The 22,855-nt window shown below is 37.5% G+C and overlaps 1 protein-coding gene across 6 annotated transcripts in view; it reads left to right on the top strand.

The window, feature by feature from the left end:
• ADGRL2 (adhesion G protein-coupled receptor L2) overlaps positions 1-22,855 on the top strand; it is a 159,977-nt gene that overhangs the window by 31,261 nt on the left and 105,861 nt on the right. For all 6 annotated transcript variants that reach the window (XM_068405708.1, XM_068405707.1, XM_068405706.1 and 3 more), the window contains exon 2: positions 783-955. In XM_068405708.1, coding sequence (XP_068261809.1) covers positions 883-955 — 73 coding nt within the window. In that variant the 5' untranslated portion in view covers positions 783-882. The remainder of the gene's footprint in view (positions 1-782; positions 956-22,855) is intronic.

Genomic DNA, 22,855 nt, shown 5'->3' with positions numbered 1-22,855 from the left:
AAATGATAGCTTTAAGAAGTCTTCCTTTGGTACATCGTTTACAGAAGCAGTTCGGTTCATATTTCTCAGTCGGAGGCAAATCTCGTCGGAGGCTAAGGACAGGAGAGTCCCATCCATTATGTTTATTCCCTTTTCTCTAAAGGTGTTTATTGGGTAGAAATATGGCAAACTAGAGTCCTATGAAAAGGCTTCCTCGCCAAACAGATTATTTTGTTGGCAAAGTTGCTCTTAGGGCTTCTCATCCAAGGAGAGTGACCTATGTGTAGCACGAAGGGAATGCCGGAGCTGCGGCAGGGAGGAGAGCTGCAGAGCCTTACTGTTCAGCGGAGCTGCTCTGTTGTTCTCAGCCACTTCATGTTTTGAATCAGTAAGAAATATGGCAGTGCCCTGGATTTAATTTTATTGTTGACGTGGAGAAATGCAGGTTGTGTCAGGTTTGGGAAATGGGAAAAGCTTAGCCTAGTCATCTGCAAATCCAATTTCTTATATTCAGAGAAAACATGCTCCTTTTTTTTCATGTGTCTTAGTGCAAGTACATCAATAACATTTGTACTTTCAACTTTAACATGTATCATTATTTGGCATTCTGTTTAATGATCACTGACCTTGATAGATTACATCCCACAAACCTGCCAAATTCCCAGCTACAGTACAAGTGTACTGTCAGTTTTTATTAAAAATTTCTGTTTTCATGTCAAGTAAAATTTGGTATTCCAAATTATTGGTGTTCAGCTATTGATGTTTTTTTTTCTCCTTTTCTTCCAAATCGTCTGCTTCTCCAGGTATGAAGATGAATAATGCAGACCTCTGTTTTCGATGATGCTGGGCTTTTATAACTGGATTCATTAAGGAATACAAAGAAAATTCTTAAAGGGATCAATAATGGTGCCTTTGGGCTGCAGAATGCGAAGTTTTTGGTTTCTGCTCATTATCGGCTTCCTGCAGTGTACTGAAGGTAAGCTTTAGTTTATTTTTTACTTGAGTTTGCAGATGAGATGAATGGTCTATACAATTAATTTCTGTTAGATGAATCGAAGCTTTAGGATGTCAAACTAAAAGTATCTGTAGCATGTTCTAGGTTTAATTTGTAAGATTCAAATTATTCTCTTTTAATGAAAAAAAGAAAATATATTATTTGGTTTTGATACAGTGTGGTATGTTGAAACTGAAATGCAGTGTTCAGGCAAGTGAAGTGACAGTATTAATATCCTTGATTGGTAGGTGCCTTATTTTTGGACTCTTCCTGTTGATTATTCTTTTTTCTGTTCTCATTGTGCAGCCATTTAGAAGCAATGTATAGATATGTTAAATGTGATATAAAATAACTAAACAGTGCAAATGAAATACCTGTTTTAGTTTTCTAATTTGGCTGGCTGAAAATAAAATGGCAAACACTTCATTAAGATTAGAACTATGCAAGTTAAATTTCAGGAAATAAAACTCAAGTGCATACAGGAATAGTATCTACTTAAAAATATTTTTGCTTTTTAAAAAGAAGGGAAAAATACCTCACTGCTATCAAATGTGGTGTTTAAGATAGCTCTTAAATTAAAGATATGAGGAAGAATAATTTTTTTTAAAAAAGTTGTATCATCTGTTCTTTTTTTTTTCTTCATAAACTCTTATTTTATCCAGTTAGTCTGTCTCCCCAGCTGTTTCTGTAGCCCTTTTAATTAGTAATAGAGAAACACAAATGAATGATCAGAAAAACATGGTTTATGAGTTTCTAATTACAAATATTTGTATAGAACTTGAGTCTGTTTCTGGGTGTAATCATTTTGATTGACTAGATTGCAGGTGAAAAGACTGGTTTAGTAATAAAGAAGCACCTCCACGCCTTCTTACATTATTCTGTAATCGGTATATAATATATAGGCTTCTTTGGTGCATCTGTGGTGTGATCTCACCGTCTTTTAAAGCAGATACATACTTTACCCCGTAAAAATTCTGTGAATTTTAAGGCTAAATTTTCAGAGATACTTCAGGAAAGCTGCTCTGCCTCCCTCCCTTTTCTTTCCCAAATCTATACAAATAGACATGACCTAGTCCCCAGAAATGGCAAAACCCAAGATTAAAAATTTAAATATTGTATGCAGTCTTCCATGTTCACTATGTAATCTCCTAAGCATTTATTCTAGACTAAGACTCAGATCTTGTGTTGTACTGACAGACAAGCTTTGCTAAAATAGGTTGTTCATATGTATGTGTGAACATACACATATATCAGAGAATACGTACTGGGAGTCTTCATGAAGGTTTCTGAACATGGGGAAGTCTCATTTCACTGAAATAGCTTTCACAGTCAGTTTCCCCTCCTTCCCCTGTTTCTTCTTAAATATTGCCAGGATATGTTAGAAAACTGGCATTTCACACTGCAGAGCTTGGATGGTTTCATCATTGATGGGATTTCTGATTTGGTAGCCGTTGTACTGACTGCTCTCTTGGTCTCTGTTGAGTCTGTGGACTTGGGTAGAATCTCACTTTTATAGCAAAGTAAGTGCCAACAGCTGGAAGGTAAAACACTTTTCAGCCTCTTTCACAGGTAAGGAAGGTAAATGCATATTAGGAGAATAGAATTATAAATCTTACAGCTGGCTGGTTAGGTAATAACTTGTGTTAATTATAAATGCACTTACATTGCAAAAGTGGATGTACTAGTTGAAACCAAAGGTGTAGGAAGTAAAGGCATCTATTTATGTTTCTCCTGAACTTTTAAAATAGTAAGGATTTTAGTTGTTATTGTAATTGTTTTGAATCTCTGTATCTAGTACATTTTACGAAGATTCACCAGACTACTTGCAGTTTAATACTATGTGGTGGTTGAAAACCTCTGAAAACAGAAAGGAAAAGCAGACAAACAACTTACTTTCTCTGGCTTGGTTACAGTAGCAAACAGCATGCTGCAAAGAGTGTTTTATCTGCTGAGTCTGGAAAGGAAAAAGTCAACTGAGAACTTCTGCAGATTGAATTTTTGCCATTTGCAGAAAGCTAATTTTCATTGTCATCTGTAATATTTCAAGTTCATTTTGTTCTGTCCCTGTTTTTCTTGCTTTTAGTAGCCAGTAGCAATCTTTTGATGCTTCAGTTATGAATTTGCTTTTTAAGTCTATACAAGAGCTGCTTTTCCAGCTAAAAGAAACAGGGAAGGAAATTGGGAGCAGATAACAGAATCATACCAAATTAATTGTAAATTCTTAAAATAAATGAAATATTGTGGCTCTGTATACTGGAAATGAATATTAATATAGAGTTGGCTTCCAGCCACAGAAGCAAAATGAATACCGCATTATTACACTTTCTCACAAGATTACATTGCCTTCTGCTTCAGTAATAAGAGATGCCAAGTGTAACGTGCTTTAGTAGCACTTCATGCCTGGAAGTATGAACATGAACAAAGGTTAAAATAAGAGCCTCTAACTTCTGCTAGAAAGAAGAAAATCTTTAATTCTCTTGCTTGGAACTTAGGGTTTTTATAGAAATCTTATGTGTATATGCAGGTTGTTGCAGTTGATGGGGGAGATGAAACCTGGCTGAATTCCCTGCTGTTACATTTTGGTGTTTCTGTACAGTAAAACAGAGGGGGTGGGGGGAAGATCCTGGGTGTGGACAAGTGATTCATTTGTTCATATAACGAAACATTTTGCAAGCAAGATAAAGACCTCATTACTCTCTCAGTGCCTTAACTTTTAACTCACCAGGGAATTAGCAAACAGGCACAGTTATATGAAGGCTGCAGTTTTATTTTAGTGTTGCCTATCCAAATAGGAATCATATCTTCAGTTAAGAAGGTCTTGGTTTTGCTTTGTTTTTTTCTGGCTAGAGCAGTCCAGGTGGGGTTGCTTTTGAAGCAGTCCATTCCTTCAGGTAAAATGAACCTGGAATGGACGAGTGCTGGCAGCTGGAGGGAAAACTGCACTGAGTTATTATATACTGCTGGTACATTGATCAACAAAAGGTCACTATTGTTGTGTAGAGGCTTGAAAAACATTTTTATTACCATCAACAGCAAGCACTGCAGCCCTAAATAAGAAAAAGATGGGAGGCAGGAAAAAAGAATGATAAGCTGAAGTCACGAGCTTGAGTATTAGTGTCACTTTGGAAGGTATTTTTCTGTCCCTTTTTCTAGCATATTCTACTGTAGGTATGTCTTTGAAACTACAATTCTATTACAAAATACGGACTGAAAGAACTACCTTGGAAGGTAGTTTGAACCGGAGGTACGCAGGTAGCTGTGTGATGCCTGGCCTCGTTTGGTGGCTGATCGCCTGCAGGAGACAGGAGCTCCCACTGCTCCTGCGCCAGAGTCCGTCCACGTCCCAGGCCATCCCGGCTCTCTGGGCTCGCGAAAGGAGGGTGTTCATGCTCCTGTCGGTCATGTGCAGTTGAGTCCCACACCTTTACATATCTGTTTCCTACGGACTGTAGGAAATGAATTGCTTTTGACACCACCTCTTTTTTCCCCCTTCCTAATTAGGTGAAATCATCCAACAAGTTAAAAATTATCTGAGAAAATACAGAAAGTCAGAGGGTGAGATCACACATGCCTTGTTTCCATAGCAAAGCAGAGTAAAAAGCTTATTATACATATTATTGGTTTCTCTTCAAGCAAGTTAAGACAGATACACTAATATGCATGTGAAGAAAAAATGTCAGAGCTAAACATTCTGATTAAGATTGGTTTTTGGACTGTACAAGTTTTGATATTTTAAGCTTTACCTTGCTTACAAAGTCCACCTTTTTGACTAGCTTTAGATGCCTTTTGTTTTTATTCTCTTCTGCTTGAGAAGCACAAGTGCTTGGGAAGCACCTAAATAATTTTCTTTGCTTACATTTATTTTAATCAAGGTTTAATACAATTTTAATTCATTTTATTATGAATTACTGTCTATACTTTGTCCAAAGGAAGAAGCATCATGCTTTCATTATCTATTTAATTCTGTTTTCCTAAACGGCATTAATGTTTTTTAAAAAAATCCAGCCTGTCTTTGCCTCTGAATGTACGTTTTAATTAACATTACACTGAGAAATAGGAACTCCTGGAAATTCCGCTTAGGCCAGCCAAGGAGCTGAGTGTTAATTTGGAGGCAGTTTTAAGTGCGTATCCAACATTAGTGCATTTACTAAAGAAAAGACATACTCAATACAGATAACGTACATTGGGCCACTACAAAGGTACTTGCTATTCTAGTGTGTTGCTTCAGATCTTCAGCCTCCTATCAAGCCGCTCAAGAGTGTCTAAGGCATATGGCACCGGTACTCAACAAACTGTAGAAGCACATCGGTTTTCCTACACATTTACTAGGCAGTATTAGTAGGATTTTGCCCAGGATAAAAATTCAAAAGATCTCGTACCCTGGACTTGAGAAGAAATCAACTTCTGTTAATTAGCAGATTTAAGTTCTACAAGGGTAAAACCCATTACAGAGTCACGCAAGAGCAAATAGGAGCACTAATTTAATTTCTAGCCAGGGAGTTTATCACAGTGAGAGCTCTGTGAAGCACACAGTAGGCAACTACTTGGTTTAACAGAGGTTGCAAAGCATCCATAAGCACAGCCAGCATACTAAGACCAGCCAGTTTTATTGCCTGACCTTTGGAGGGTCGCTTTAATAAGCCTTCGAATACTATCTTCATTTTTATCATGTATACTGAATGTGTTCTATGATTCTTTAGCAATTGTGGTTTTTTTTGCATCAGTTAAAGCAGTTTATGCAGAAGAAAATATCTGTGTGAAGGGAGCAACTGGGTTTCTGCAGAAAGCAACTGCTGCACTAAGTCATGTTTTTTTTTGCCTGGAAGAGCATGCTGGTTTTCACTGGGATGTTCTGGTTCATGCTGATCTGAGACATCTCTCTCTCCTTTTCTGAGGGAGGTGTAGGCCCAACGTTTCTTCTAAAAAGGAAATTGATCTAAACAGTGAGACTGAACGTCTTCTTAAAGAAGAATGTCTGTTAAACTTTTCAAGTACATTTCCAGATATAGAGACTGACAGACTGCCTGGAAAAAACAGAGGTTCTTTAACGTGCTGGCAGTGAATATCCTTTCATATATTCCCTGAGCAGTGAGGTCTACAGGATCCTCTGCTGTAAGATTACATTTTTGAAGTCAAAGCAAAACTGCCGCTATTTTAAAAAGTAGAAGAACCATGCAGAAGAATGCATGAAGAACCATTTTAAATACTGTACTAACATTTGTATGAGAATTTACTAGGAAATGTTAATGTAAGGGTCTTACACTTTTTTCTTTGCTTAAATTATAAATGCGTAATTACTATGAAATGAATAACAGTATTACTATTTTGCTGGGTTGTCGTCTTCCTCAGTTATTTAAAACCAATCTCCTTTATAAGGGATATTTTGCATCTTCTTGCACTGTCTATTCAGAAGAAAAGAACCCTGTAACATGTAAAACTGTAGAAACGCAGTGTGTTGTGCTCAGGGCAGATGTTTATGTTTTCAGTGCCCTCTAAGCTAGTACTTCAGTTTACCATCTTTCATTGCCGTAAGCTCAGTGGAGCAAGGTGGGTGAGGTGAGCCGTGCAGCTGACCACTGCAACGAGAGGGGATTGACTTCACCTTCAGCTAACCTGCACTGAACACCATTGGCTAAGAGGCTTTTCTTTTATTAAATATAAATCTGGGTATATTTTAGATCAGTTTATTACGGTAAGGTACCTTTCCAAGAACACAGTAGCAGAATTTGGAGATACATGTCTTTTAAAAAATGAATATGCTTCATTAGTATTCTGTTACTAAATGTGGAAAAAATGTATCATTTTTATTAACAGTTGTATTTTGAAAGTGTTTAATTATTTTCATTTCTGTTTTCTGTCAAGTGGAAGAATATTGTTTGTCTTAGTAACAAGGTTTTTTATATACAACAACATTGTCTTTATATTGTACTTTTAGGTCATAGTGTAAAATGGAAGTATAACTGCCTGAAGCATCTGATATCAGTGAATGCCTCAGCACTGGCTTTCTTATTACATTTAGTGTCCTTATGATCAGATTATAAAAATTATCCTGAAGTATAATGATTTTAGATTTAATATTCGTTGCCGAGTTCTACAAGCACTTAATGGGTTTTATACTTGCAAGCAGATCCATTGATGTTCATGGTCTGCCTCTGTGAGTAAATGGTACAGAAGAATATTACATTTTGTGCTAATTGTGTGTTGTACGGGTGTCTTAATAGCAGCAAGTGTATGTAGGACGAAAGCACTACAGAAAAAGAACTTATGCAAACAGTTCTAATACATATTTCATGTATGTGCCCGCTTCCATGTTTGTCATAGCGTTCCAGGTTGTGTTACGTGAGGAAGAGGAGTTAAAACCATTCACAGAGGGAAGTTCTTGGCTTGTCCATCCGTACTGTCATCATAAATGGACTTAACAGTATAGGAGCTCCCAACATGTTGTTATGCAGTTGTATATATTTATACAGTAACCTTCATGGAAGAGACACTTAAAAAAATTGTCTGGCCTTTTACAGTGCTTAATTAGTGTCTTATTTACTCATCAGTGTTGGTTGCTTAGAAGAATATTTATAGTTGCTCCCTCTGATTATTATTTTTTTTGTTTCTTATATGACTTTGTACTTGGATAATATGGCTCTAAAGCAGCACTTCATTGTGTTATACACTGAGTATAAAATTAGAAGAAAGGAAGATAAGGAAATAGCACACACACATATATAGAAAGGTTTGTGAATAATTTTATTGTACTTTCAGTTTTACATGGTAATTATTATGTGCCTGTGATGGTAGAATCACACTGCAGGTTTTTTATTTCTAATCACGTCAAATTTGATAAAATTTAATTCTGTCAAAGCTGGATCGGCTCCAGTTTTACTCATTTCTATAGATAGTATTAGTTTAGCCACTGATGGCTTGTTTGAATTGACATTTCAAATGAGACGCAGGAATGCTGGATATTTTTCTGATCATAGTTCACTTTTTTCCAGGAATACTAAATTTTTTACATTTTTAACACAGGATAAATTTTGTATGGGTGATTCTGTATGTAAGCCATGCCTCAAATCCAAAGACATCATATGATAAATTGAATATGCAGTTCTTTCTGATAGACAGGAGATGAAAAAGTCCCTTTGCTTGAAGGTGTCCCGAATTCCTGCCCTTCCAGAAAGAGTCTGGAACTGGCTTTCAAAACCAAATTGTGCTAAAGCTCTTTGTGTTTGTGTAGTCTCTTACCTCCTGGCTTTCTTTTGAAGTGTAAAGAAATTGAGTTGTAGGAATGTTAGTTTGGTTCATGGGTCCTTCTTCCAATCAGGGAGACGATTCATCCATGGCCTGGTAACATTAAGGTGACCTCAGTAAACATAGGAGTGTGTTGGCAGTGGTAGGGGGGATTTCCTGGTTGTTCCTCCTGAGCTTGGACCAGTCCAGGTGGTTGGAAATCATATGTTTCATTCTTTTTGTTTTCTTGATTTATACCAGTATAATAATCACTGATGTTTTCTCAGTGTGTAAAATGTGTGTGTGGGAGACTAGTTGGGAAGCAAAATGAATTTTTTTTTCAACTGTTGCCTGAGCAACTGATACATGTGAGAAGCCCCGGGGGCCCCCATAACTTCCAGTTGTTGGATACAGCGCTCGGCGAGTTTTATGAGGGATCCTGATGATGGAAGAAGAGCTGACTTTTGTGTTCTCCCGTGTCGGGGATCTTGATGTCTCTCTCAGGAGTTAGGTAGTTTTGTTCTGTTCCAGCAGAAAGTACAATTAATGCAAGGTGCAGTTTTCCTGCTACATTGGAATTCAGTAATTCATTTAGGAAATCTGAGGAGAAGTTGACACTGAAACCAGATCCTCCTATCTGCTGCATTTTTAGTTGGAAAAGCAATGAGAAGTGTTTGCTTTTTAAAGACCTCAGTGATACTAGGAAGATGGTTAAAACAGAAGTTAAATGAAGTGAGCTTCAGTTGGATTTGCCTGTTCACCCCTGTTTGACTGCATGTGACTCAGTCTGCCTTCCACAGTTATTTCATGTTGATTTCTCCTATTTCTCCCCGCTGAAATGCCCCAGTTCTTTTCTCTAACTTAGGCTTACAGATTGCGTTTACTATTTTGTCATCTATTTTTTTTTTAATTATTAAATGTTACTTTAAGAATAAAGTTGGAATTTATTTCTGTGCCATTGTTAACATTTACCATTGAAAGTCTATTGGAAAAATGTGGGTTTGTGGTTTAGAACTGATAATGTTTTTTTGTGGCTTAAGATAAATATACTTTTAGTAAACGAAAATGAACAGTTTGCTGCTTGTGCTTTTGCATCATGTAATTTGCAACAGATGAAGCTGGCATGCATGAAGAGTGAAGCATGGAACGTACTAGAGGGCAAATGGGTGGTTTGTGATGTGGATTATTACCCATAGAGATGGATAGAGTCCACAAAACATCACTTCATGTACTAATGTACCAGCTGGAAAAAAAATTAAATATATCAGTGTAGCATGTAATGCATAAACTGTTTGGTTTAGGCCTTCAATTCAAATCCTGCTCAGTAATAAAAAACTTTAAATCTTCTTTATCTTTATACTAGTGTAAAGAGATATATCTCTCTCTCTTCATATATATAAAAAGCATCTGTGAAAATACATTTTTAAAACTTAAGAATATGAAAGTCTGGAAGTCATCCATACGTAAACCGTCTTGAAGGGTTTATAATAGACAGTGTTTTGTTCTGCATTGTAAGCTAAGTGTCAACAGAAAAACGGTTGTGAAATGCATCTAACCACCGGTGTTTTCTTTACCGGTTAAACTGTAATCTACTAATACAACAATCATTTTGTTATGTGTGTTTATATACAGTATAACAATTCATTTACTGTATAAATTATTTTGAATTTCACTCTGTTAAATGAGCAGAGTCCTAACTCAGTCCTGGCAACAACTCCAGTTATAATATGTAACCTTACCTCTTTGATGCGTTATTTTCTAGCTCTTGGATTTGCTGTGGATCCATTTAACAGCATTTCTATGTTGTCTTCTTTTTATGAAAGGGTTTTTGAAATATGAAGAGAGACTTAATGAATATTTGCTATTAAATTTTTGTCATCATGTTAATACCATTTGTAACAGGCTCAATGATTCTAACTTTATTTACCTCAAAGCCTCGTCTGTTTCCATGCTTTTTAATTCCTTTTTTTTTATTTGGCTGATTTAAAAAAAAATAAAAAATCTAGTGTCAATAACAGGGAAAAACTTTACTAAAGAAAATTTTTGGTCTGGGTGTGAATGATTGTGACCTGAACAAAATTTATTCTCTTGATCCTATTTCCATTTGGAGTAAGGGATCAGATTGTAACAGGGGGAAAAAAAGAAGAAAGGGGAAAAAAAAAAGGTGCATTTAAAAGCATTCAAAGATGTTAAGCAACAATAAAACTCTGTAACCATTTAAATGACAGCAGCTGACTATTTGAATTAACTTTGTGTTTGGCTTAATTTGGGGTCCTAATTATTCCTAACTTACGTGAGTAGATTTCAATTATACAATACTGCAGGGATTTGTAGCTAAGGCAACTAAAGGAATCATTTTACATAAAGTACTTTTGTTCAACTGATTAGGCAGGTTAAAATAGAACAACAGAAAATGAGAACTCTTGTCTGATAAGGCCCAGTGAATTGTTTCCAATGACACTACAAAGAAATAGCACAAGGAAAGCTCATTATTGAAGATTTTGAGAATTTTTATGCAACATATTTATATCTTGATAATGTGGCATTAGTTAACTGCTCACAAGCAAGTGATTCTCATGAGTATTACCAATAGATCTATCAATAAAAAGGCAGTTCACATTTTTGTGGTACCTTAGTTTGGTCTTCATGAGGTGACTATTCCTAGCAGCTTGTTAACTAAAAATTTAGTTCTTAAAAGCATTTTAAAATATATTTATTTATTTATTTATGCCAGTCTACCATTTAAGTAGGCAAAACACACTATGCTTACTGCATGATATTTCATGTTTTAGACATGAAAGCATTTTTAGACATACAACTCTCATCTCCAATATCCCATTTATCTAAAATTGCTGTTCCATGAAAATAATTCTCAATTATGCTACATCCTTAAGATAACCTGGGGGAATTAGAGGTGAAGGAGGTATTGGAATAAAAGACTCTGGAATCAATTTCCATTTGTATTACCCACACAAATGTATACCCTTCATTGGGAATGAATTTTTTAACAAATTACCTGCATAGTTGGAGCTTAAAAGCAGGTGTTTTATATATATATATATATTTTTATATATATAAATATATTTAACAGTGTGCACAACATATATGCTTAGCTAAAATTTCATATTTATTCTTTGAGCATTTTAAAGTCATGCCCCCTAAATTAGATCTGCAGCACAGATAGGTGTCTCTTTTTGATGATGGTAGACTAACATCCCTAGACTTAGAGTGCTTTTTTTTGTTTTTCTCTGTGTTTTTCACACTCACCTTTTTTTGGTTTCTTCAACTAGAGGATTGAAGGTTACAGGAATGCTTATTTGCTGACTCAGGAGAACAGACAGCACAAAGCATGGCTGCAACCTAAACTGATAAGTCTGTTTTTAGAGCTGTCTGATTTGCCTGTGTCATTTGAATATACACCTTGTTTTCTGTGTATGTTGTATTTAGGAGATCAGGACTTGAAGTACCTCTAACGAGGTCAATGTAAGGCTTTGGTGCTGTTTAAAGGGAGGAAAAAAAACCCACCTATGAAGTGTATGGTTAAATGTGTAACAGTAATTTCTAAATTAGATCCCAAATAAATACTTAAAATTAATAAATGTACGTGATAATAGATCCACATGCATCTCTTCTCTCCCCCTGACAAATTCAAGTTTTCTATGGCAAATACATATTTTTGAGCATATATCTTCTGTTAACATGTTAACACTACACACTTTCAATTAGTACTGCTGACAAGTTATTTAGGGAAGTCTCTGGAGCAAGTGGAGATGTGCACAGCTTCTCTGTGTCAGATGTTTGCTTTCCAAAGTGAAAGTATTAAGATTTAATTATCAGAAGATGTTTTCAGTAGGCAGTGTGCCTTTGGAATACCGTCAAGGGCAAGGCTGCAGGTGCCCTCCACGCACCTGGGCAGGAGGACATCTGCACTTGCCCCAGGAGCCGACAGCACGGAGGTTGGGCACGGCTGCGCTTCTGAGTATGGGCACGTCAGTGGGGTCAGCCAGATAGCGCTGAGCTGCAATATTTTCATCTGATGGTGGGGGGAGGAGTGTTGAGTCGTGCTCTGTCACCCCATCAGCTCCCTTGTGCTGGCTCTGGCACACGTGTGGCAGCCACATGGTGGACTGATACGGGGAGCAGGACTGGCAGGAAATGGTCTTTCTTTTAGGAGGATGTTTTCCTCAGTCACCTCCCTGAACCATGTCACCTGAACATTGGAGAAGTGGGAGAGGTGTAGGTCATGGTAGAGCTGTCACAGTGCTCCACCCTTAAGTAGATGAAAAAAATTGTGAGATCTGTGCGTCTACTGGAGCTTGGGAAACCACTGTGCCAGATGAATGCGCATTTTATTTTCAGGAGGGAAAACGGGTCTAAAATGTGTCGTTCTTTGTTACAATCTAGTACCAGTTTGACTCTCAGCATGATTAATATTACTTTGTGGGACTCTGCCATCTAAAGTCAGAGTATCTAGAACCTGAATCTCCTTGATATAGTTGTGAAGATGATGAAGGGTATCCCAAATTGTCTGCAAGTGTTTAAAAGGGCAAATACAAAGACTCTTTTGTGGCTTTATAAGGGTGTGGTTAAGTAGATGTCAGAGTTACATCTGATTTTTTGTCCTAAAGAGGGAAACAAGATTTTTCCAAAGGACTCATTTTCCAGATAAGCTAAGGTGCTTTAGGGATTTTAAGATTGCATATACTTTTACTGGAACTGTAAATGGCCTCATTGTGTCTTGGTCCTTCTAGTTCAGATTTTTTTCTTTCGCTGATAGTCAGTATTGGGAGCTTTAGAGGAAGGTGCCAAAATGCTAAAATGCACAAAGTAGCCCGCTTACAGTGGACGTTTCTTAATTATCCACTGTCATTGAGTCCCGGTAGATATATCCTGACTCATTGCTTAATTAAATACTTTTTGAATATCCTAAGTTATATCTTCAGGTTTTGGAGTGGATTGGCGTGGTCATGAATCTCTTCTCTTTTGCAGACTTCACTTTTTAAAGACATTATAATGGAGCAGATTTCTCCATCTCTCCTCACCCCATTTCCAGATCATTTAAGGGAGTATACTGAGTAATACTGTTGCCTTGTAAACTTTGTCATCCTGTTTCTCTCCCTCCATCCTCTCCATCATCCTTTTCTGATGATCTACGCCACTTCGCAGACCTCAGCTGCGCAGAGGAAATCATTCATCTTCTCTGCATTGTCTTCCTTAGCCGTAGTTGGTCACCTAATTCAGCAAACTGGTCACTTCTCACACAAAAGTAGGCTTCCTACTTTTGTTGTACTTAAAGACTTTATTTCTGGTTATGAAATAATTGGAAAACGTTTTGGAAAAACACCTGTGAGTTTAAGATGTGCACAGAACATAGGCATGGAAAAATATACCACAGAGTGGGGAGACAAAAACGGTCATATTTTGCCGGTTTGGTTATCTTTATATAGTGATACAAGTCATAGTGCCAGATACTTTTCTGTAATTTTGCAGCACAGTTATAAATTTTGCTATCTCTAATTGCAGCAAACTTTTCCTGCTCAGCAGATTTTTCTTCTTGCTGAGCAAGTAGTGTGTTTATATGAGTGATACTTGGGTATATAAACTTGGTTTATGGATGTTTAAGGGCTTATAATTTTCTCTTTAAAGTCAAACTTAATTTTTATTTTTTTTTAATGAAAAGATTTTATGGCCAACACATGCCCCATGAGAAAAGGAAGAAGTTACAGATGGTCCAGAGGAGAGGGTCTGCTTCATACATAAAAACTTCATGTCAGCATTTCAACAGAGCATTTTCTTAGGGTGTCTCTGTTATCACTGACACTTTCACATTGACAAGCATATGGGATGTAGTGCTGAATGTGTAAATTGAAATGATCACATCTAGCATTTCTCTCTACCAGGTGCCAGCTTGCTACTGCAGCTCGGCACTTAATGTTGAAGGAGGAGTGCTAGGAATAGTTTAATTTGCTGATTACCTCTTATCTGCATTACGTAGTCCTTGGGCAAACAGCTTACCCAGGTGTTTTTGAGAACACCTATCTGGACAGTGCAGGATTGCAGGTGGTCCTGTGGTGACAGTACAGTGTGCAGAACATACAAGAAATCTTCATCCATCTGTGTATGGCTTTTTTTTTTTAAGTCTTCAGTGAAGAACAGAAGACAAATTTGAGAGAATTTTTCTCTCCTTATAAAATTTGTCAGTGTGAAAAGCAGCAGACTGCTATTCCTCAGCCCAAGAAAAATGTGTGCGTGTGTTTGTTACGTTGGGGTTTTTTTGATAACAAACCTGATTGTCCTGTCTTGTGATTTCAGCAGAAGGGAAAGGACATACATGCCGGTAAGAGTTCTGCAAGGACTTGCAAATTAAAATAAATAGAATGTGGTGGTTTAAGGAAGTGGTAGAGTCTGAATTCCCTTTCAGTACTCCTTTTCCAGGATCCAGTTTAACAGGATTATATAATTTTACTAATACCCCTTTGATCTGTCATTTATACAAAAAGGCAGGCTTTCTGAAGCATCCACCTTACATGTTCTTTTTGGGCTAGACTTAATAATTTGCAGAACTGATAATATTTTCTCATTCCTTAAGAACTCATATTATAGTCTTATGCTTAATATGACTGTGGTTTGAGTATGGAATGGTAAAAGGAGCCTTTTAATTCAAAGTCCAGTAGTTCAGACAGCTAAATTATGCCTCCCTTTACCTGATACTTATTAAAATGAATCCAAAGTAACTTCAGAAGTGTTGATGTCATCCAATTACCCTTTTAGGTTTCTTTAATGCTGTTTATAGAATAGATACATTGCTTACTATGAGTAAGTGTAACATCTGTTTCTTTATGCTTTATGATTTCTCCTTGCATTTTTCCACTCATAAGAGTTACGGTTTTTATTCTCAGGCATTGTATACAGTCCAAAATTCATGATGTTCACTTGATCATCTCAGTTATATATGTATGCCCAAGACAATTTTATTAGTACTTGCACCTTCACACTTGTTTTATTTCTTGCCTGTAGTTTGCAAGTTAATATTTACTAGCACTGAGGAGTCATTATAGAGCAACTTGTTAATTTAAAAAAAACGACAAAGCAAACAAAAACGAGAGGGGGAAAAAAAAAAACACAAGAAGCAATCCAAAGCAAAAAAGAAATGGATGATAATACCTTCCTTTTGAATTGAAAAACTCTCAGACAAGAGTTTGTAATCCTGATGAAGAAAATTTAGTTACTAATGATGCACTCTTTAAAACCAGTTATGAAGAGTTAATAAGTATTTTAAGACATAGTTAATCGATAATTACAGAATCCATCAAATCAACAGAATTTTTTTAACTAGCTTGAAAAGGACTCCTACCATCTCTCATAACATCATCATGTTGAGCTCATGCTGCTATATGATAATTTGTGTTTGAAAATACTGGTCTTAAGTGTGCTCAAAAAACATCAGTATCAATCCCAAAGCCTATTTTAAAGGATTTCAGGTTGTTTCCAAGGTTAATTCTCATATGGTTCTGTGAAAACAAATCCATGCATATCTCTTTCTCTCTTTCATTTCTTCTGTAACCTGTTTGGTTTGCAATGTTACTGCAAGAAAACAAGGGTTGTGTTTCAACAGCTAGAAAAAATCGTTGTTTCATTATCACTTTGAGTAAGAGTAAAACTGAGCAGGGTAATAACTCCAGTTAATACATAAGGCAAGGCTGACTGAAAATTATGGGTGTATTTCTGAATGGGTTAGGTGCCTAACTTCCATTTCAAGCAGGGAGAATTAGGTGCTTTAAAAGCCTTAAAAAAGATAGCACTTGATAAGAATTCTTACTTAACTGAGAAATGCTCCCTCATAAACGGATGAGTGTCTCTATGTGTTTAGATTAGGAAGACTAATCAAACTTAGGTCACATTTATGTCATGCAAAGATTATGCTGAATTAATCATCGTTTCCTTTTGCTCTTGCCTTGTCTGTGTTCATCCCCTGCTACTCCGGTGCTGGGCCTGATGCTAACCTTGGAGGGGTGTTTATGGGCTCAGCAGAGGCAGCTTGCTGCAGGGTCAGGTTAGCTGTTCTGGGGACCTGGCCCTGCGAGGTGAACTGAGCAGGTTATCTGAGCATCACAGAAACTTGGAGCTCAGAAACTTTCCCAGTGCATTCTCACCTTGAACCCCCACCAGTCCATTACAGAATCACAGAATGGCTAAGGGTTGGAAGTGACCTCTGGAGGTCATCTAGTCCAACCCCCTGCCAAAGCAGCTTTACCTAGAGCATGTTGCACAGGGTTGCATCCAGGCAGGTTTTGAATATCTCCAGAGAAGGAGACTCCACAACCTCGCTGGGCAGCCTGTTCCAGTGCTCTGTCACCCTCAAAGTAAAGAAGTTCCTCCTCATTAGCTGGTACATTCCTCTTCCCTGCTTCTCTGTCTTCTGCATAAGTTTCTGGAGAAGAAAACATAACTTTGTAGAAGAGAACAGCTATGCGTGTCCATTGAGTTTTATCTCCCCCCTACTAAAGCCTGATCTTGTATTAGCAAACTGATTCTGAGTAAATGTCCTAATTAGGAAAAAAAAAAGTAAAAATGATAGAAAAATTTAAAAAGAAAACATAGATTGAAAGCGTGGGAAGGTATGCAGTAGGGTGTAGCACAGCTCTCCACTGCATGATGTCCTCAGAACACTTTATAAACGGTCAACTTCTAGTGCTGTAGTGCTAACATTTCTTCATTTTGTGTAAATGAATAAATTGTGGAATGAAAGGCCAAGTTACTTGCCGTAAAATATGGAGGGAGAGAACACTGGAACCCTGATGAGCATTCAGAAGTCCTTTCCTCTCAAACTAAGGATGCTAAAGGAAACATTATTTTTAAAATAAATTAATTCACTTACAGTCAAGTCATTTCCTCTGGCATCTGTTGCATAAAATATATATTCATAGATGAACAGTTTTGACTAAAAACTCAGCAGGTACCAAAAGGATAGTTATAAATATATATCTCTCTTTTTTTGCATCTTAGAGGTGGGAAACTATCCTGAATCTGTAGTTCTAAAAGGAATGAGTCTGGAATAATAACTGAGCATGCATTTACTCTATGCAAATCAGACTGACTTAAAAACCAGTGTGTGGGTTTTGATGTAATGGATTAGATCTTTCTCTTCTCTTTGCATAACTAAACTATTGGCAATGCATGTTTCTGTTAGTGCCAATCTAAAGTAAAATAAATATTCATGATAATTGGATCCAGCTCCCTAAAATTAATTTAAACTTTCTCCATGTGCTTAATCTGTATTATTTTCTGTCTCTGAGTTTGTAGGCAGCAATTCAGCAAGCTCGGAGAACAATTAACGTCTCAAAGAATTTTTTCAATCAATTAACTCCAATTTAAATCTTGATCTCATTCTGGAGGTCGAATTGTCTGGCTAATTCATCAAGACTGTAGCTTGCTTTAAATGCAAGAGCAGCACTGGTCAGTTTGCTTCGAACTTTTGGGGACATAAAACAGGTATTCCGGTTTCTTGAAGAATTCAGTCCCGGCAGTGATCTGCCCTGCATTGAATGGGAGGGTGCTGCTCCTCCTCTGCCCCAGCCCCGACTGCTGGTTCCCCCTCTCCCTGATGGGCACGGCCATCTCTGTGGCCCCGTGCTGATGGGAGCCGGGCCTCAGCCCTGATCCTCATCCCGGTGCTGGCCCAGAGTGTTTCCCAGCCCTGGGGGTGGCACAAGGGGCTGGGCATTGATGGGGACACGGAGGAGGACACAGGGCTACCTCTTCCTGTGGCAGCGCAGTTTTATGATGGATCAAATTAACTCTGAAACGATTTCCTCAGTCTCCCATCCATGTCCTAGTTTCTACAAAGCTTCAGTTTTCTGTCCCAAGAGCCAGGTATTTTTAAAAGTGTTGATGTGCTTAGAGATGGAGGCAACTGCTTCACTGTAGGTGCACACTGTAGGTTCTTAGGTGTTACAAAAAGTATGTTTATGGATGCTATTCGGCATTGTATCTGCATTTTAGGTGCCTAAAACAAAGTCATGGGAGACTATGATGGTGGTGTTTTCCAGCTCTTATTTCTGCTGAAGTGCATTAACCAGAGGGAAATGGGTAAATAGTGAAAACCAAATAGCATCTTGCACCTAGGAATTTATTTCAGGCCTCTGAAGAACTCATTTACCTCGTTCAAGGGGTCACTTCTTTAGGTGACTCCTAGACCAGGAAAAACAGGATTTTCAGAGAATACCTCCAGGCCAGGTGAGGCCCCAGACCTTTCAACTCTGATTTTCCCCAGACCAGGCATGAATAGGCATCTGGGAAACTGATCTGTTCATCCTGCAATAGCCTAAGCAGAAAGTCAGATCAGCCATTTCTTGTCTTTCTGATATTTAATGTAACTGTTTCATAAGTTTTACTTTGAGATTTATGAGCTCAGCTGGGTTGATCATGTAGAAGCAAAAGAAATTCAGAGAAAACTGGACACTTTCACAAAAACATGATTTTTTTTTTACTCCTTTCCAAAACTCGTAATAGAAAAAAGTGCTTCTAAATGAAACAAATAAGAAATATTCATAGTGAAATATTTTATCCTGGAAAAAAATTAAAGTGATTTTAAGAGTAATGTTTATGACATCCGATGTTAAACAGTAATTCTTAAAATGATGACAAAGTTCAAATAAAATTTCAATGCTAAGCAAATTCAATTTCTATCCTGTAATTAAAATTTACTGTTTGTCTTTAGTACTATACTGTGTTATGTCTTATAACTACAATATAATGATTATTTGAAGGATAGTTTTGTTTTTCCCATTTTTTTTTGCTACAATGAGTGTTTCTTTTGGATCAGCTTTATACCATTAAGACTACATTCACACAGTATTTTGAAGAATATATATATATATAGGGAGATAGAGGTTGAGCTATAGAAATAAACTCTTCCATTGTTTTCATCATACTGATATTTCCTGTGGTCGACATGTAATCTCCTTTGTTATGTCAACAACCATGAAGTATTTAAAAAGATTATTGTGCAGTTCAGTTCTATTTCTAAGTATAGTTGTCACTATTCTGAAGTATCTTCTTATGATTTGGTTATTCATATAGTAAGATGTTGGTGCCAAGTCATGGCATTTTTTATGTACAGGTTGCCCTGTACCATGCAGAAGAGGCTAGATTCATGCAGAAGGCAATAGATTCCTTTGGGACATGTAGGAAATATTTAACACAGATCAAAAAGAAAATCTTGCTGTTATTTTAAGAAACATGGACTGTATTCTTTCACCTTTTAACATGGCGTATTTTCTGTTACTGGAGCTTAATGGATCAGAATCTGAACAAAGAAATTGGATCTTACAACAGTACCAGAAATACAGATTTGCTCTGTTTGGTGTTTTTCCTTAAGATTCAGTTGGAGGGAACTACATTTTGTAGTGACATGACTCCCAAACTGATACAAAACAGTAAGGGACACTAATCTGGAAAAGGCATTCTAGATGCTAGCAGTATCATTCATATGTTTCATGTGACCTCCATAAAACGCTAAAAAGAGGCATTAGGTAATAAGTAAGCTATGTATACGCTGAATACTTCTAAACATATAAGATTTATAATCTGGAGTTGTACATGGTAATAAATCTTGAATCTCATTTGAATGAAACCTGATTCCCTAGTGCAAGGAGACTGGTGTCTTACTTAATAGCGTTTTTGAAATAAATTTTTACTCTTGAAAGCAGGAGGGGAAAAATACAAATTTCCACAGCCGTATTTGATATGACTAGTGCTGGAAATTGTGAAAGGCAGAGACGCCTGATGGGAGACTAAGATATTCCACTTTGATGGAGGGGAGAGGAAGGTAGCCCAGAGCAAGTGCTGTGAGCAGCCCTGGGGGGACTCCGTCTTTAACAAAGGAACAGAGGAAATGTAGCTGGGAGTAACCCTCTGAAGCAGGTTGGCTGTGGGGAGAGGAGGAGCGTGAAAACCTGCCAGTGAAAGAGCTGGGAAGGGTTCCCTTGGAAAGCAAGCTCTACAGTTTTGCTTTCGTATTTTACATTTCTTTCTTAACTCTTCCCAATTTTGTAATCAAGAATGTGACTCTTTCCCACTTCTCAATTTTTAAAAATGTTTGTCTACCGAACACATACAGGACATGGGACCGGCAGCAGCAGGCTGCCTCTCTCACTACATGGCTAGCGTGGCCTGGCGAGGGGTGGTGCGAGGGTGCGGCGGGAGGAGGCAAGGACGCTCCTCTGGGCAGTGCCCTGCGGGCAGCAAGGTGTCCCCTCTGGCCAGAGGGGGATAGCAGCAGGGCAAGGTGTTCCTGCAGGGTGGAAGGAAGAAAATACTTCTTGTGCAGGAAAAGCTGCACCTCTCAGTCCAAACCATTGTGCATGAGAGACATTTGTAATGAGTAATATGCAGTTTCTCACATGGAACACTAAAACAATGAAAGCAAATATTGTACAGATTTTCTAGTTAGTTTTTGTGAGGTTGAGAATATTTGGAAGGTGTCTGAGGGAGAAAAGCTTGTAGTCACCCACTCCAGGTTTTTCCACAGTGATGTGCTTGAGTGGGGTTGATGCAAAAAAACCTCAAACAAAACCATTTAGCCATATGAATATGGTGTGCTTTTAAACAAAGAGTAAAAACAACTGAATTAGCACTACAATTAAAATATTTGCCTGTAATGTTTATTTTCTACATTGTAACTAGTCAGATTTGTTGATGCTGTAAGGGGTTAGAAATGGTAACATATCTTGCATCTCTCTGAATTGGGTTGTTAGCCATAACAATCTCATGAGAGATCTGAACCCTCTCAATTCCTTATCATCTGCAGGAGTTTCATTTTCTTTCTAATTTCCCCTTCAGCTATTGTTCTCTATTTCTGACTTGTCTACAATTTAAAAAAAAAAAAGTTTTTAGAACTCACTCCTTGTTAATCCCTCTCTTTTGCAGTGTTTCCCTTTGGGGCAATTCTTAATCTCCCAGAAGCATCAAGGCATTCAAGTTAATGTTGATTTAGTGGCCAGTCCGGATAAGAGAGCATTCTTTAGCGTGTGTTCTTCTATCTCCCCCCCCACCCCCCACCCCCTTTCATCCGGTAGGGTGATTTCTAGAAGGGTTTGGAGTTGAGGCTGCAGATGTGTTCACCTGGTAGTCTCTGCCTCCCACCATCCATCCCTATTTCCTTGCCAATTCAAACAGCACTTTCCAGATTTTCTTAATGAAATTCAGTTCACCTTACTCAGCCTAAAGTGAGCAGTAGAGTGTTGTATTCATTTAACGTAGGAACTCAATCTGTGAGTTATCTCAGATCTGTCAGCCTAGGTGCTTGTTGGGACTTGGATACGAGTTGCAGGAATGAAAATTTCTTGCCAGAAGTTTTAACTGCAGTCTCTTGGAATAGCTAGCATTGTCGAAATACGAAAGAATTAAGTTGTCTCATTACTCTTCACTTTGCAGAGGTGAAAAGTGTGTCAGCGCCTTCCCACAATGAGTAGAAGTATTTAAGATTAGGTATATTTTTTTTCTTATTACTTAAACTTAATCTCTTCCCCAGGTGCTTATTATTTTTTGTCTTCTTTGCCTGCTTCAGACTCCTCCTGAAATAAATAAGAAGCCGTGCTGTGCATCTGGGGACAGTGCCTGGCCCTTTGGAAGTGTTTTGCTGTAGTGTCTCTACTACTGTGGTACAAGTCTCATAATCTGAAATACCTACTCTGCATTTTATACCATAAGAGAAGTGAAAAAAGAAATTGAGGACATGACTATGAAGTTTTTTTCATGCGTATGGGAAGTGTGGTTCTCTCGTTAACGTTGTTAACGCAGTTAGTAAGGAAAGAGCCTGGCTGAAACAAAGATAGGTATCAGTAAAACTCAAACTAATTGGCATCAAGGTAGTAAAAGAAAATAGTCACTGCAATACAGTTTATTTTTAAAATTAAGAGATCAAAGTTTTTTAAAAATTGTGATTTTTTATTTTGACATAATTATATACATGTTACCAGCATTTCATTGTAGACATTTCATGTAACAAAACACACCATTTATACAAGCTGTTGAATACTCAGCTCTCAAATTATTCTGACTTCAGCAGTATGAATTACGCATATAAGCAGAGCCTTTAACATAAAATGACTGTGGCACCGGCATCATCTTTCATCTCCTTTGCCTCCCCCGTCTCACACTTACTCCTTTGTTTTAAAAAGGTCATATCTGTTAGTGTAAATGGTCTTGTACCAATAGTAATAGAAGGGAAAGGCAAAAGAATCTCTATTATGGAGAATTATCAATACTTGTTGCCTTGTCTATATTTCAATTATTATTAATTAAATATACAAATCCTTCAACTGCTGAGAGCAATAGAAAACTAACATTATACTCATTTGCAATTAAAATAAGCCAGTGTGACCACTTAAAAAAGCATCCTGCCGTTCTCCCCCACCCCTGGCACCTCTTTCCTATTTTAGTTTGCCCCTCCCTACAGAAATGTGGTCTGAACCCTGATCAGTAATGCAGCATGGGTGATCCACTTGCACTGTAAAAAAAAAACAAACCAACCGAACACCACAAAACACCTAGCCAAAACAAGGGAGGAGCAGCAAAGATGAAAGCCGAACTGTTGGTTTCCCCCCTCCCCCTTTTTTTCTTTTTCTTTTTTTTTTTTTTTGTGGTGATGCTCATTTA

The sequence above is a fragment of the Nyctibius grandis genome, chromosome 8, assembly GCF_013368605.1.
Source record: "Nyctibius grandis isolate bNycGra1 chromosome 8, bNycGra1.pri, whole genome shotgun sequence".
Lineage (NCBI taxonomy): Eukaryota > Metazoa > Chordata > Aves > Nyctibiiformes > Nyctibiidae > Nyctibius > Nyctibius grandis.
Note: the sequence above shows the minus strand (reverse complement) of the source record. Positions and strands in the feature narration are given on the sequence as shown.